Source organism: Urocampus carinirostris, chromosome 11, assembly GCF_059441175.1.
Source record: "Urocampus carinirostris isolate Australia breed hairy pipefish chromosome 11, RoL_Ucar_1.0, whole genome shotgun sequence".
Lineage (NCBI taxonomy): Eukaryota > Metazoa > Chordata > Actinopteri > Syngnathiformes > Syngnathidae > Urocampus > Urocampus carinirostris.
This window is the reverse complement of record NC_142359.1, coordinates 21,575,603-21,588,270: the sequence shown is the minus strand read 5'-3', so window position 1 is coordinate 21,588,270 and position 12,668 is coordinate 21,575,603. Positions and strand designations below refer to the sequence as shown.

Here is a 12,668-nt window from a genome sequence, read left to right as displayed (position 1 = left end):
CAGCTACACACACCGCCCGCGGCCAGCCCCAGCCACATCTCACCCCATCCTGTCAATCTTCCTCCATCCATATTACTCCAGAACTCATTACATTAAAAGTGGTGTTCCCCAAGGTTCAATTTTTAGGCCCAGTACTTTTCAATCTTTGAATGCCTCCCATGGGGATGTCATCAGGAGAGTTTTCATAGTTACGTCGAAAACACCCAGTTGTTCCTTGCTGTGTACCCTGATGACACAAATCCGATAGATACCCTTTAGATATTAATTCATGGAAAACAGAGAACCTCCACAGCTTCAAGGGGTGTGTATAGTGTCCTATGTGTGACTTTGTATAAAGTAAGGCTCCTCCAGTGCTAGAAAGCAGAGGTAGAGGACTGACCGCGGCCTTGACGAGGCAGGTATCCTCTCCCAGATAGCACAGTTCGCCCGAGCAGCTCGTCTCCATCCACAGGTGGTCCCCGTTCACTGCGTTTTCCTGCCAGGTGAAAGGTTATCATTTTTCATATATTTAAATTTCCTTAAACCCACAAACAATAGAAAAAAACTGAATGAGTAAAGGAAACAATTTGCATTCGTTCATCTACCTTGCAATTTTTTCAACCTTATAGTCTTGTCTTGTAACTTTGCTGTGGGCACCTTTTCCAAGGCAAGCTCGATGATCTCACTTTCACACTTAAACTGCCAGTGGCGCTAAGGGGAGCACTCCACCGACGTGTCAAGCACATAATTGCCACTGCCGAGTGGGACGCCACTTGTTTGGACGTACATGACACGGTGAAATTAAGCCCTGATGTTTTATTAACGAGTTATTATTGAGATCAATGATTGCATTGGAACGTGTGTGTGCGTGTGTGGGAGTGTGTGTGTATTTGTGAGTTTCATGCAGAGCGCTAAAGGCCAAAATTGACGTGAAGGAAGCGTCCCTGCAGGCAGAGCCACAGGAGAGTGTCAGTTGGATGTCGACTTCCGCCATCCAATGGATACGTTGCGAGACACATCGTGACTTGGTGAATGTCGTTAGGCAGAGATTGTGCCTTGAATCAAAGGTACACAATCAAACTCGGATTTTTTTTCTATCCTCTGCGTAGACAAACTAATTATGTAAGTCACTTGTCATCAGAATTCTTATCGGGTCGGCAATAACCATTCAAGAATTCGGATATCTGCGCCCTATACTTAGCGCAGTGAAGGCATGCTAAAACGTGGTTAATATAATAACAGAAGAGGTAGAAAAAGATGGAAAAAGTGTCCCCTTGATGCTTTGTAGTCTTTTTTGGGCTTTTGTCTTGCTGAATGCAATTGTTTCTTCCTTTGAAGATCCATTTGTACTCTGACTGTATGCCGCAGTCAACTAAAAATAGCCGAGCAAGCGCCATTTCTGATGTTAACACTACTGTAAAGAAGTCGGCATTTCACTGCCGCCGCTGCCACTTTGTCTGATTGTTACACATGCAGAAAAAAGGGGAATCTTTTATCAAAATAGTGCGATCCGGCCGCACGCTCCTCTTTTGGATGGCGCCTCTTACAATGGAATAGAAAAATGAACACCAGAGAGCTTGAGCGGCGTTGAATGGTGATGTATGGATCAAGTGCTGTTAATAATGGACCACCGGCAGCCCAAGGGCTTTCAAATGTCTCTCTAGCTTTATTGAGGGATGAGTCAGGAATAAAGTTAAATTAAACCAAAAAAAAAAATTCTGCATGGCTCAACAAAGAGAAAAACCTTCAACAGGATTAATACTGAAATATCTATGTTTGTTAATTTTCTTATTTCCAAAAGCAAATGAGAGGCTACATTATCAACTTGCCTTCTTAAAGTTCTTAAAATTGGATCGCTTTCTTCTCCGCGAACAAATCACACGGATATTTAATCTAAAGGCAACATAATTCCTCACAAGAGGAAAAGCCGAGAAGTGACAAGTGTCACGTTGCTGTCCCTGTGTCCAAAAGTCTGGACGTGAACTGTGTTTGACAGCAGTTCTAACGTGAGTTCTCCAGGCAAAAACTGGAAGGCAGATTGGCAATGCCCCACCACCTCTTAAAGCAGCGGTCAGAAACTCATTGGTTATTAGCCAGGTATGGCTCTTTTCATGAGTACATCTGGCTCGGAGATAAATTAGGGCTATGCTCATCTTCTATTGATTGTTCCAATTGTAGTATAAGCAAAGCCGAAGCTCCGCAGTGAATCCTTGATTCGGTCCAAAATATATTGGGCATAGTCCCATTTACAGTCTACAGTCACGGTGTAACACCAACAGACCCTGATTTGGCTGTATGTCTCTACGGAATCCTGTATATAAAAGTGCATTAAATAATGTATGTTCTCTGGTGAGAAACATTATTATGCATACCCACAGAACATCTTTAAGCACCTGAAAACGCCAGCCAAGCATCCACCAGAGAAATTTGATTGGGTGAGCAGTTGGGGTGGGCGGATCTGCAAAAAATACCTGTTTTGTCTTTCTCTCAACCAGTGCCCTCTGAGCCAAAAGTATATATATTTGTATCCTTGTCATTTGCAATATTTTGTGACATTTTGAAAAATAACTTTTCTCGCACCTTGTTTTGAAACCATTACTTACGAAAATAATGAGGGTCAAAATGAGATCACACGATCTTAAGTGACTGTGGGAGGGAGACTAATTTTAAGTGGTATTTGTTGTCTCAGGCACTGACAATATTATTATTTTAGAGATTTTATCAAATAACCAAACCTCAAATAGTGAAAAAAAGAAAGGCGCTAAGGTGCTGAAAAATTAGCTTTTGTCTGGAGAGTGGGTTTGGAGGTTTTGTTGAATTTTGTCTTAAAATATGAACGACTACAACAAAACTAAAATGTATTTTGGACTCACCGTCCAGTCCATACAAGTGCGAGGCTCTTTACTGGGCCCGTTGGAGGGAATCAAGGCAGCCTGCGGTGGACCAAGATGCTGCAGGCCCGAGCGGGAGATGGCCTTCCTAAAAGAGGACACAAAAAAACAGATTTCATAACCTCAAGAACTCTAAATAGGGATGCACTGAAACGAAAACTTGGTGCCAAAACCAAAAATGCGTAACCCCTGCCCAAAATATCAAAACAGTAACACTGAAACAAAATAGCCCATGAAAAATAGAATATATGAATACATAAAAAAAAAATACTAATTCAAACCATTATATACAGTCTATTAAAAAGGATAAATACATTTTCATAAAACAAGTGCTTTAGAATGAAGTTTATTTCTGTCAGTAAAGTGCAATAGATGAGGTGAAACGCAAATGACTCAAGCACGTTCATTCTACTTTAGCACTTTGAATAAAGTGGCTGGTTATGATGACAAAGAAAAAGCTTCTAGCTGCGGCACTTAACTCTATTTCTTTTACGTATTTATGAGACACGTTAGCTTTTAATTGACTGGACAGTGAATAGCGCCAAGAAAGAGGGAACTGATGATAACGATGCGGTGGTCGGCACGGTCTCATGCAACAAATGAGTTGCACTCGCATATCATCCATGGTAAAATAATACAGACGCTCCCCAAATTACGACCATTCGACTTACGATAAACGGTAGATACGAACATTTTTTTCGAGATGTCGAAAAATATCCGGACATTGCTGTAAGTTAGATTTTGTATAGTGTGCACCTTTTTCCGAGTACAGGACAGTACTGTAGTGCCTCTTTCTGCCGCTATCAGCATGTGGCGCTGTGAAAACTCACCCAGCATCCACCCTGAAGAAGAAATCCGGCTTCCTCTTCCTAGTTCGTGTGTAAACATACTGTACTGTATCTCCAAGGTGCTAAGAACTTTGACATTTTTATTGTTAAATATCTCGTGCATCCATTCAATACAGTTGGTGCAAAGTGTAAAGGAGAGGCGAGCCGTTTCATTTGAAATAAAAGTGGAATAAGAAAGCTTGATGGGGTTGAGAAAATGGTTGGACCACTTTTTTTCAGACACTCTCTAACATGGAGGAGGACCTCTTGAAGCTTATCTTCCAAAAGTAAGTTACACTTAACTTTATTTACCTTGGTAGAGCATAGTATATTATGAATTGCTTATTTTTTGGTACAAAAAAATACAGATTCCTTTTAAAAGCTTTAACCATACTTATGTAAACCTTAAAACATCAAAAATATAGCACTGAAGCAACTCACGAACAAATTCAACTTACAAACGATCATCCGGAACCTATCTCGTTCGATAGTCGGGAATGTATATCCTAGAGTGCTATGTTGACTTCGTTGTTTTCAATGGTATCTATTCAAATCAGTTCAAGAAGCGAACCGTGCGAAGTAAACAACGTTAAAGCCAGAGGTGGGTAGTTACGAGTTACATTTACTTAAGTGAGTTTTGGGACATTTTGTACCTTTAGAAGTATTTTGAAGTTAATAAGCTTTTTACGTTTAATTGCGTTGCAGCCTGGTCATCCCGTTCGCCACCCCTGATTTGGATGACTATATGGAAATCGTCTGCATTTAAATAGCAATCACCCATTCACACACACTCACAGACCAATAGCAGCGTCAGCTATGCAAGGCAACTGTTTATTGGTGGCATTAGGGATTCAGGGTCTTGTCCAAGGACACTTCGAGATATAACACGGAGATGACATCGAACCTGTAATCTCTTGATCTCAATACGGGCGCCTTACCTCCTGAGCTACACACCTCTGGTTATAGAGGATAAAACTCTCCTTGCATATAGCATGTCACACAATAAGTACGTGCTTCTGTATTAAAATTGCCGAGCTGTAACAAAGATACCTCTAAAGCTTTAGCATGCAAACATTAGCCATAATCTGGCCAGCGGCTAACAAAAACCTGGAAGAAAATGTTTCGTGGCTAAGAACATTGTTAATCGCGTGAAAATCACAGAGAGAATTCCACCACGGAATTAATTATTCATGGTATGCCCGCACTCGTTGGGCCAGCTTCCACGGGAGGAGGAAGGAGCGGGAACAGCTTGTGGCCAAGCTTGCCAGCCAGCGAGCGAGTGCTTTCGATATCGAACGTTCTGTAACATGCGTGAATCAGCAATCTGCAATCGGGTTCTTCTCATTCATTCGTCAGTCATATTCATCATTCTGATCGAGGGCCAGTTCAGGTCTTCGCTCAAATCGGTCTCAAGGGGATCACGGGCCATCTTTTATTCAACAACGGTCAAGCAGGATGCAACAGTTTTGGCACATGTTTTTGTGAAACCATGTGCAGGGAACAAGATGGTCTAGTTCAGAATGTCAAAGTCAAGGCTATGTGACACACAAGAGGTTTTTCCTATGCCCCGTGAGATGATTATGCTTCATTACAGTATCATACACCAGAAATCATTGAGTATTTTTTCACTATATGTTACATTTCCTTGAAGAATATGTCGTTTTGGTTAACGAATTTTGCAATTTTACTTATATTTTCCTGAAATATAGACATCATACAATAATTATCTGAACTTATTCTAATTTAAATGCTTGTTCTGAATTTAATATTAAATCTCACGTACGTCCGGCATTACCCACTAGGACCCTATGGGGTATACAGACCACTGCTTTAAAGAAAAATATTGCCCATTGATTGTAATAGTTGTTTTAATCAGTTTAATGAATGTTAAAATCAAACTCAGTTATCCAATCAAATAAATCAAAATGTGTTTCTATGGATAATTTTCAAACAAAATGCAAAAGGGCTATATAAAAATATTAAACATACAATAAGAAAATCACCACTCCCCACCAAACATAAGGGTACGTCCAGTACACAGACATACTCACAAAAAAAAACCTAAAAATAATGGAATAAAAACATGATATCACAACCGTAAAATACCCAAATAAATGTACATGAATGTTCACTTTTCAAGAAAAATAATAAAAAAATTAAAAAAAGAGATTCTTTTTTTAATTTGTAACAAACTAACTAGATTTTATTTAGAGTTATGGGGAAGAAATTACATATTTACATGACAAATAAGCTAAAATTTTTCAACAAAGTATCTGATTAAATATTAGATTATGTGTCAAATTTATTTCTAAACCAAAACTAATCAAAGATCAGTATATTTGTATTTCTATCAGGTGGAAAGAAAAAAGTAAAGAATGACTTCCTCCCCCATGCCCCAGCCTTTGGGTGGGAAATAAACCATACAGGGACTTATGTGCCAACTTGCCTAAGTTTCAGACTGTGTCAAAAGTCCGGCCCAGGGGCCAGTTACGGCCCGTGATCAAATTTTTACTGGCCCGTGGCATCTGTCATAGAATTAATAATATGAGGCCTGCCAGTAATTTTTTTTACCAAAAAAGAAGCAAAATCACCATTTCACCAGATGCTGGCAGCAGCCTTGCCCTCAACTTTCTGTGAGAACTTTAGCACCCCCCTCCCATTTACGACATGTCAACAGTAAATAATAAAACAAAAGTTGACTGTGAGGGTTGTCGCTTCCAGGACAAGTGGAAAGATCGGTATTCTTTTCACCGAAATCTGAAAAGACTGCGTCTGGCTGGTTTATCAAAAGACTGTGGCTCCTTCCAAATAATATAATATCAAGAGGCACCGCCAAACGAAACACGCTCACTACAGAAAGCTAACTGGACGCAAACGCTGTGAAAAGGTGAAGCAACTGGAAGCTGTTTTAACAGAAGAGCAGGGCTTTTTCAAGAGACCCTGCAAGTCAAGTAAAAATGCGACAAAGGCGTGCTCTGAGGTCGCCAAGCACTGCTAACCTTTTACAGAGGATACATTTATTAAAGACTGTTCAAAGAATGCCAGGCTGAATACTTTCCCCTCACACATTTTCTGCTTACCAAATCTGGCGCGCTTTCTGAAAACTTTGGACACCCCTCCTAAGGTGACTGACTGCTTTAAACTGTCAAGTAGGAGGACAAAGAAGAGTCTGTTTACACAAACTGTAACCTGATGTGACACACACACACACACACACACACAAAACTCAGGGGATAAAAATAGTATTGCGTGGGTGACAACGGCCGAAATGCGAGGACATATGCTGACTAGAACTCCCTCACCCTCTTTTGCCTCCACAGAGACACAAATACATTCCAACTTCTTATGAGATGCAAATAACAAGCTCTTTTAACAGTGCGCTTGACCTATTGCCTTTCTCCGTATTGTAATGTTACCTGCAGCACATGTGTGTGTGTGTGGTGTGTTGAAGGCCAGTGCAGAGCAAGGGAAAGAAGATGTGACCTAGAAATGACATTTTCTTTACCTGCTCCACTACACACACTTTGGTATTTAGGTGAACACACCAAGTAGCAGGTCAGCAAGTTTGAGGAAATCCTCATCTACTGAAAAACAACATGGGAAGTATAGAGTATCAATCCAGTCATATCCCAGGGTTCGAACACCTTTTTCATCGCTGAATTCAAGCACCTTTCAAAGACTATCAAAACCAAGTTTCCATTTTTTCCAGTAACACTAAAAATATAAAATCAGTGTGAATCATGTATTGTGTATAGCCCAAAATTAGTCTGCAATTTCAATCTATGATTTTTAACATTTCGAGACATATGATTTTTAGATCTTGAGTAAATCGCAAATATATTTGTTTTTGTGACAAACCTCTCCCCATATTAATGTTTGGTAAAAATGACAGTAAATATGGCTTACATTTTTAGTTGCAGGAACTTTTTCCCATTACAATACACCACTGGGAATTGCTACCTTCATTTTTCGCATGGCCTATAATAATTGCTCATAAATGATACATAATCCTTCCACTATTACACATTTTATAGTGTCATGTTTAGGTGTAGCATGCACCTGTCTTAGGCGTGACCCGTAGGAATCGATGACGCTTCATTGGACTATGCCGCACAAACTAATGCCAACTGTAGTTACTCACGAGGGGAGAAGAAATGCAATAGCAAAGGAAAGCCACCAGTGAGCAGATTTTGAGTCATTTTAAAGCAGACTTGTAGAGAAAAATGGCAAAAGTTTTAAGCATTTGCAAGCACTTCACCCATAATTCAAGCACTTGTCGATCTTTGAAAGCACATTAAAATTCTAACATGTTCAAAGACCTGTAAAAACCCGGAAAATGTAAAAATACATGTATAAATAAATACATTCCTACAAATACTGTATATGCCATATAGATAAATGAACACATTTATCACATAAATAGATTACATTAATAAAAATCATTGGTTTATTTATGCATTTTGTCATTTATTTATTTCTGTATTCAATCTGTTGTGTCTTTTGTCCTGTATTTTGTCACAACCAAATGTTGTTAAAATGAAAAGGTAGCCCAGTTGCCTGAGTGTTTCAGTGATGAACAAAGGTGAAAAGCTCAGACGTTTTGACCTGCCTCTCTCCTTTTGGTTAACAAAATACACGACAAAAACATGAAAAGTTATAAAATGGATGATAAAATGAATGGCGAAATAAATACATAAAAAGATAAATGACAAAATGTATAAATAAATGAATAAATGGCATTTAAGTCAACTATTTATATATTTGGCTATGTGCTTTATATACATGTTCATTTATTTTTTACAGCATATTTCAGTGCTTATTAATTTATACATGTGTTCCTGTATATGACGGGTTTGAACTAGTATGAATGCTGTCTGTTGTTACAAGTGGTTTAATTTATGCAGTAAGGTTTTTCTCCTTTATCTCTTCAATTTTGGGATTTTCTTTGTCGAATTTGCTGAATTTTCAAATGAAGTTATGAATATTATTAATACAATTCGGATGCAACCTATTACTGTGTTTAGCAGATGTAGAGTGAGGCACGCAATTCTCCTTCCTCAAGGCAGAAGTAAATAGTGAGACCAAGGATTATGATTTGGTGCACAGCCCTAAACAATGGAATAAGTGACACTATTAGCAAGCTAACGACAAATCAAGACATCCGGTATGGACTTTTTTTTCATAGCGGCGGATTACCTATCTATTGATTCTTTTATTCAAAAGTAAAGAAAATTAAAAAAAAAATCTATGCTACTGTTTCTTTATTGCTTTTTTTCACTGCCAATCAAATGAATAAGATGTAGTTTATTGTCATCATTCATTGTCATCATTTTTCATTTGATTTCATTTCATTAGTTTCATTTATTTGTAAATCTGACTGTTCCTCACCAAACACGAATCTCATTGCACGTCACTGGTTGTATCCATTGTCCATTGGTAATGGGAAAAAAAGCTATTAAAGGTAGGGTTTGTGATTCTAAACTTGTTACTCTTTGCCACCATCTCCTTGGGGCGCCAGTGGCTCAGAACGTAGAGCGCTCGTCTTGGGATCAAGAGATCCCAGTTCAAATCCCGGCTGCTCCGTGTTACATGTCGAAGTGTCCTTGGGTAAGACACTGAACCCCTAATGCCACCAATAAGCAGGTTAGCGCCTTACATGCACGGCCACTATTGGGAAATGTGAAGCACACTGTAAAGCGCTTTGGGAAGACTTGACTTGAAAAGCGCTACAGTATATAAATGCAGATCATTTCAAATCATAAAGTCATGATTGCAGTCTTAGGCAGCTTGTTCATGATGCTTGTGCAAGTGCATGCATTTCTGAGACCCATTCGAATAAACAATTCTTTTTTCTATCTTTTTAAGGGTTTGAGTTGGGATTTGGACTTTACTGGAAGCAGGCATGTTCTTACTTTCACCATTTTCATGCTCCAGAAGGAGAAATGCAGTAAATAAAAAAAAACATGCAGAGACAAGCATGCCGTCCTTCTTTCCTCGAACTTAATGTGTTGCGCCCCAAACAGCTTTGAAAAAAGTAAAAGCAAAAGCAAATAGGCGCAATAGAAATTAAAGAATAAGGGCTATTTGAACTAAGTTGGGCATTGTTAACACATACTTAATCGAGAAAACATTTAACCTTCAACTTTTTAAGTGCACCTCATACGATGCACCCCACCTTTAAGTAACAACTAATGATTTATAAAGGAACATTATGAAATTGATCAGAGGTGCCCAAAAATTTTCAAATTACAGTATGTTGCAATTAAATGAGGAACTTCATTGCAAAGTTTGCATACATATTTGAGCCAAGAAATCACGTTTTTGTGGGTCAAGCGTTTTGATTGAGAAATAAGTAGCGCTTTGCAGACATCCTCTGGCATCTTTGGCAAATTTTAACATTTGGTAGGCAAGAGTAATACATTTCTTATATCGTACAATGTAAGGATTGGACTCCATCAATTTTACTGTATCCCCAAAACGGCCATGTTTAATTAATGATAGAAGAACACAAATGATTCTTTCTCATGTATGCGGTCCTCCTCCTCCGGTTGTATGCTCTCATCCCCCTCCCCGCACAGGAGGGCTGTCTGCGTTGCTGTGGCAACGGAGCTGTGTGACAGTCGTCGGTTGATCCGGTAAATATGCAGAGGATCCGCTGCGTGCCTTTCAAAAGGACGAGGTGCAAAATGTGTTGGGTGATGTCATAATTCCATATTTGTTCTATTGTCCTATTAAGTTCCGATAAAGTGAATAAAGAACTGAGTGGACTGGAACAGTTAGTTGTCAGCAGCCACCGGCCCATGGGCCGATCTATTTCCTTCATGTAGAAATCCTGGAAGTTTGTAAACAGGGCAGTTTTATGTGTATCAGAAACAGTTCTGGAAAGTCAAATTTTAGAGCCGATGTGTTTTTGTGAGCTATAATGCATTTTGTGTTAAGGTCTGGTATGCCTCCTTCCACCAGAAGGTGCCAACGGGTTTGGAACTGGCCATAATTGCGTCAAATTGCCTCACATCTGTGCCTAACTATCCTGGCCCTTTATAATGACATTTTGGACAGCACACATCGTCCATTGTCATTGCGACATCTGATTTGATTTTTGTTTCCTGTTTCTGGTTTGGACATTTTGTGAGTTGTTTAGTCCTCATTTGTTTGTATCTTTGTTCATTGAATTTCCCATTTCGGTCTGTGTTTCTGGTCGGCACTTTATCAGGTTTGATTTTGTCTGGGCATTTGTTCTGTGCCCCCTTGTTGGTTTATTACTTTGTTCCTGGTTTTGTTAATAAATACCATCCTTATTTTGAGCACCGCTGCCCAAGTTACTGCTTCCCTTTCACTTGGGTCCAGTACCACAAAATATATCATTTTGGCTGCTGAAAATATACTCTCCAACATGTCTGAAAGGAAAGGTGGATCATCTTGATATCAAATTGGTATCAGAAAAAGCAAGCTTTCAAAAAAAGGAAAGCGAATAACATTAAAATGAAAAAAGTATTGATTAAGACATCCCTAGTGGTAACTTTATGTAATGCTTGGCCTTAAATTGACCCACCCTAGTAATTTTGGGACTACAGAGTCTGAAACTTCAAGTGGTTCAGGTTAAATGAGCCAACTCACCTGCGACCATGCAGACGTCGAAACACCGCATTCACCCTCCTTCTCCGAAATGCCGACAACCCCCTGACATTTATCATGGCTCTCTACAGTGCAATGTGCAAAGTTTATCTGACGAACGTGTCTGTGGGTTGCCGACCGACGGGCGACCGATACCGGAGATCAGGTGGACATCCGACCTACCCGATGGACAGGCGACACACGAGCTGCGCTGAGAGAACCGGACTCCAAGATAGATAATAAAGAAGAAATGGCACAGATACGTTGACAGGTCGGTAAACTTTTGACGCTCAAGCATGACTGAGGGTAGTTGAAAACTATTTTGAGTAATGATTTGATTTTCAACAATAACTGAAGTAATCTATTGAAAGTCAATACAAAAGTAAATCATTCTTTTTCAGGTAATGGATTAAGTGAAAACTAAGAAAGCACTGAGATGTAAATGGTGGAGCAAGACTGAAAAACAAAAAAAATAAATGCTCACCTGAAAAAGGGGAATAAATTGCAAAAAGGAAAACCAATAATAATTATTTAAAAACCTTTTTTTTTGCACTTTTTTTCTAAAATTTTGCCAAAAATTTACTAATTTTTTTGACTTAACAACCTATAACGAATTTAGTTATAATAATCAAAAATACTATTGGATCGGTGGATGGATGGATAAATAGATAGATGAATGTAAATAATCTACTGGTACATACTAATAAAACATTTGAATAATTTAACTATACTCAAAAAATTCATAAACAAAACAACAACAAGAGTTTCATTCTAAATGAAGTGTGTGTACCAGAGGAGAGAACCAATCTATATTTTAACTAGAAGGCTCGATAATGATGAACGTTGTCGAAGAAAAATCAATAAAAAACAACAATACAATAATGAGCAAGCTAGCATGAGGATATCGTGGGGTCTATTTTTATTTATCTCATACAAGAAGCTAGAAAATGCACAAACACATACGACAGAGGCTTACGAATTATAATAGCAGGAAGACATTAAGACCCACACAAACACAAAACTACACCACCTTGAAACAGAGGGGATGAAGTATTTTTTATGTCATGGGACATTTAAAAGTATTTTGTCTACCTCCTGTGTGTGGGTTTGTTTTTGTCTTTAATGTGTGAAATCTCTACTGCTATTAAGTGGGCGTAACTCGCCCGTCAAGCACCCCCAAATTATAGCATTTTTCAAACTCTCTTTTTCTTAATAAAGGACAGAATAGGCTTAGAGACAGTGTGTAGTATTTAGTGCTTTCTAGTAGTACAAAAAACTTTCACTCAGTAAAAACACAACATTAATTTGACACAATACCTGAAAAATCATACGGATGCTCATTATTATAAAAAAAAAT

The 12,668-nt window shown here is 38.7% G+C and overlaps 1 protein-coding gene across 4 annotated transcripts in view; it reads right to left on the bottom strand.

Moving 5' to 3' along the window:
• dgki (diacylglycerol kinase, iota) overlaps positions 1-12,668 on the bottom strand; it is a 72,539-nt gene that overhangs the window by 38,608 nt on the left and 21,263 nt on the right. For all 4 annotated transcript variants that reach the window (XM_088346930.1, XM_088346932.1, XM_088346931.1 and 1 more), the window contains exons 2-3: positions 2,853-2,958; positions 380-475 (exon numbers count right to left, since the gene is read on the bottom strand). In XM_088346930.1, the coding sequence (XP_088203056.1) occupies positions 380-475; positions 2,853-2,958 (202 nt within the window). The remainder of the gene's footprint in view (positions 1-379; positions 476-2,852; positions 2,959-12,668) is intronic.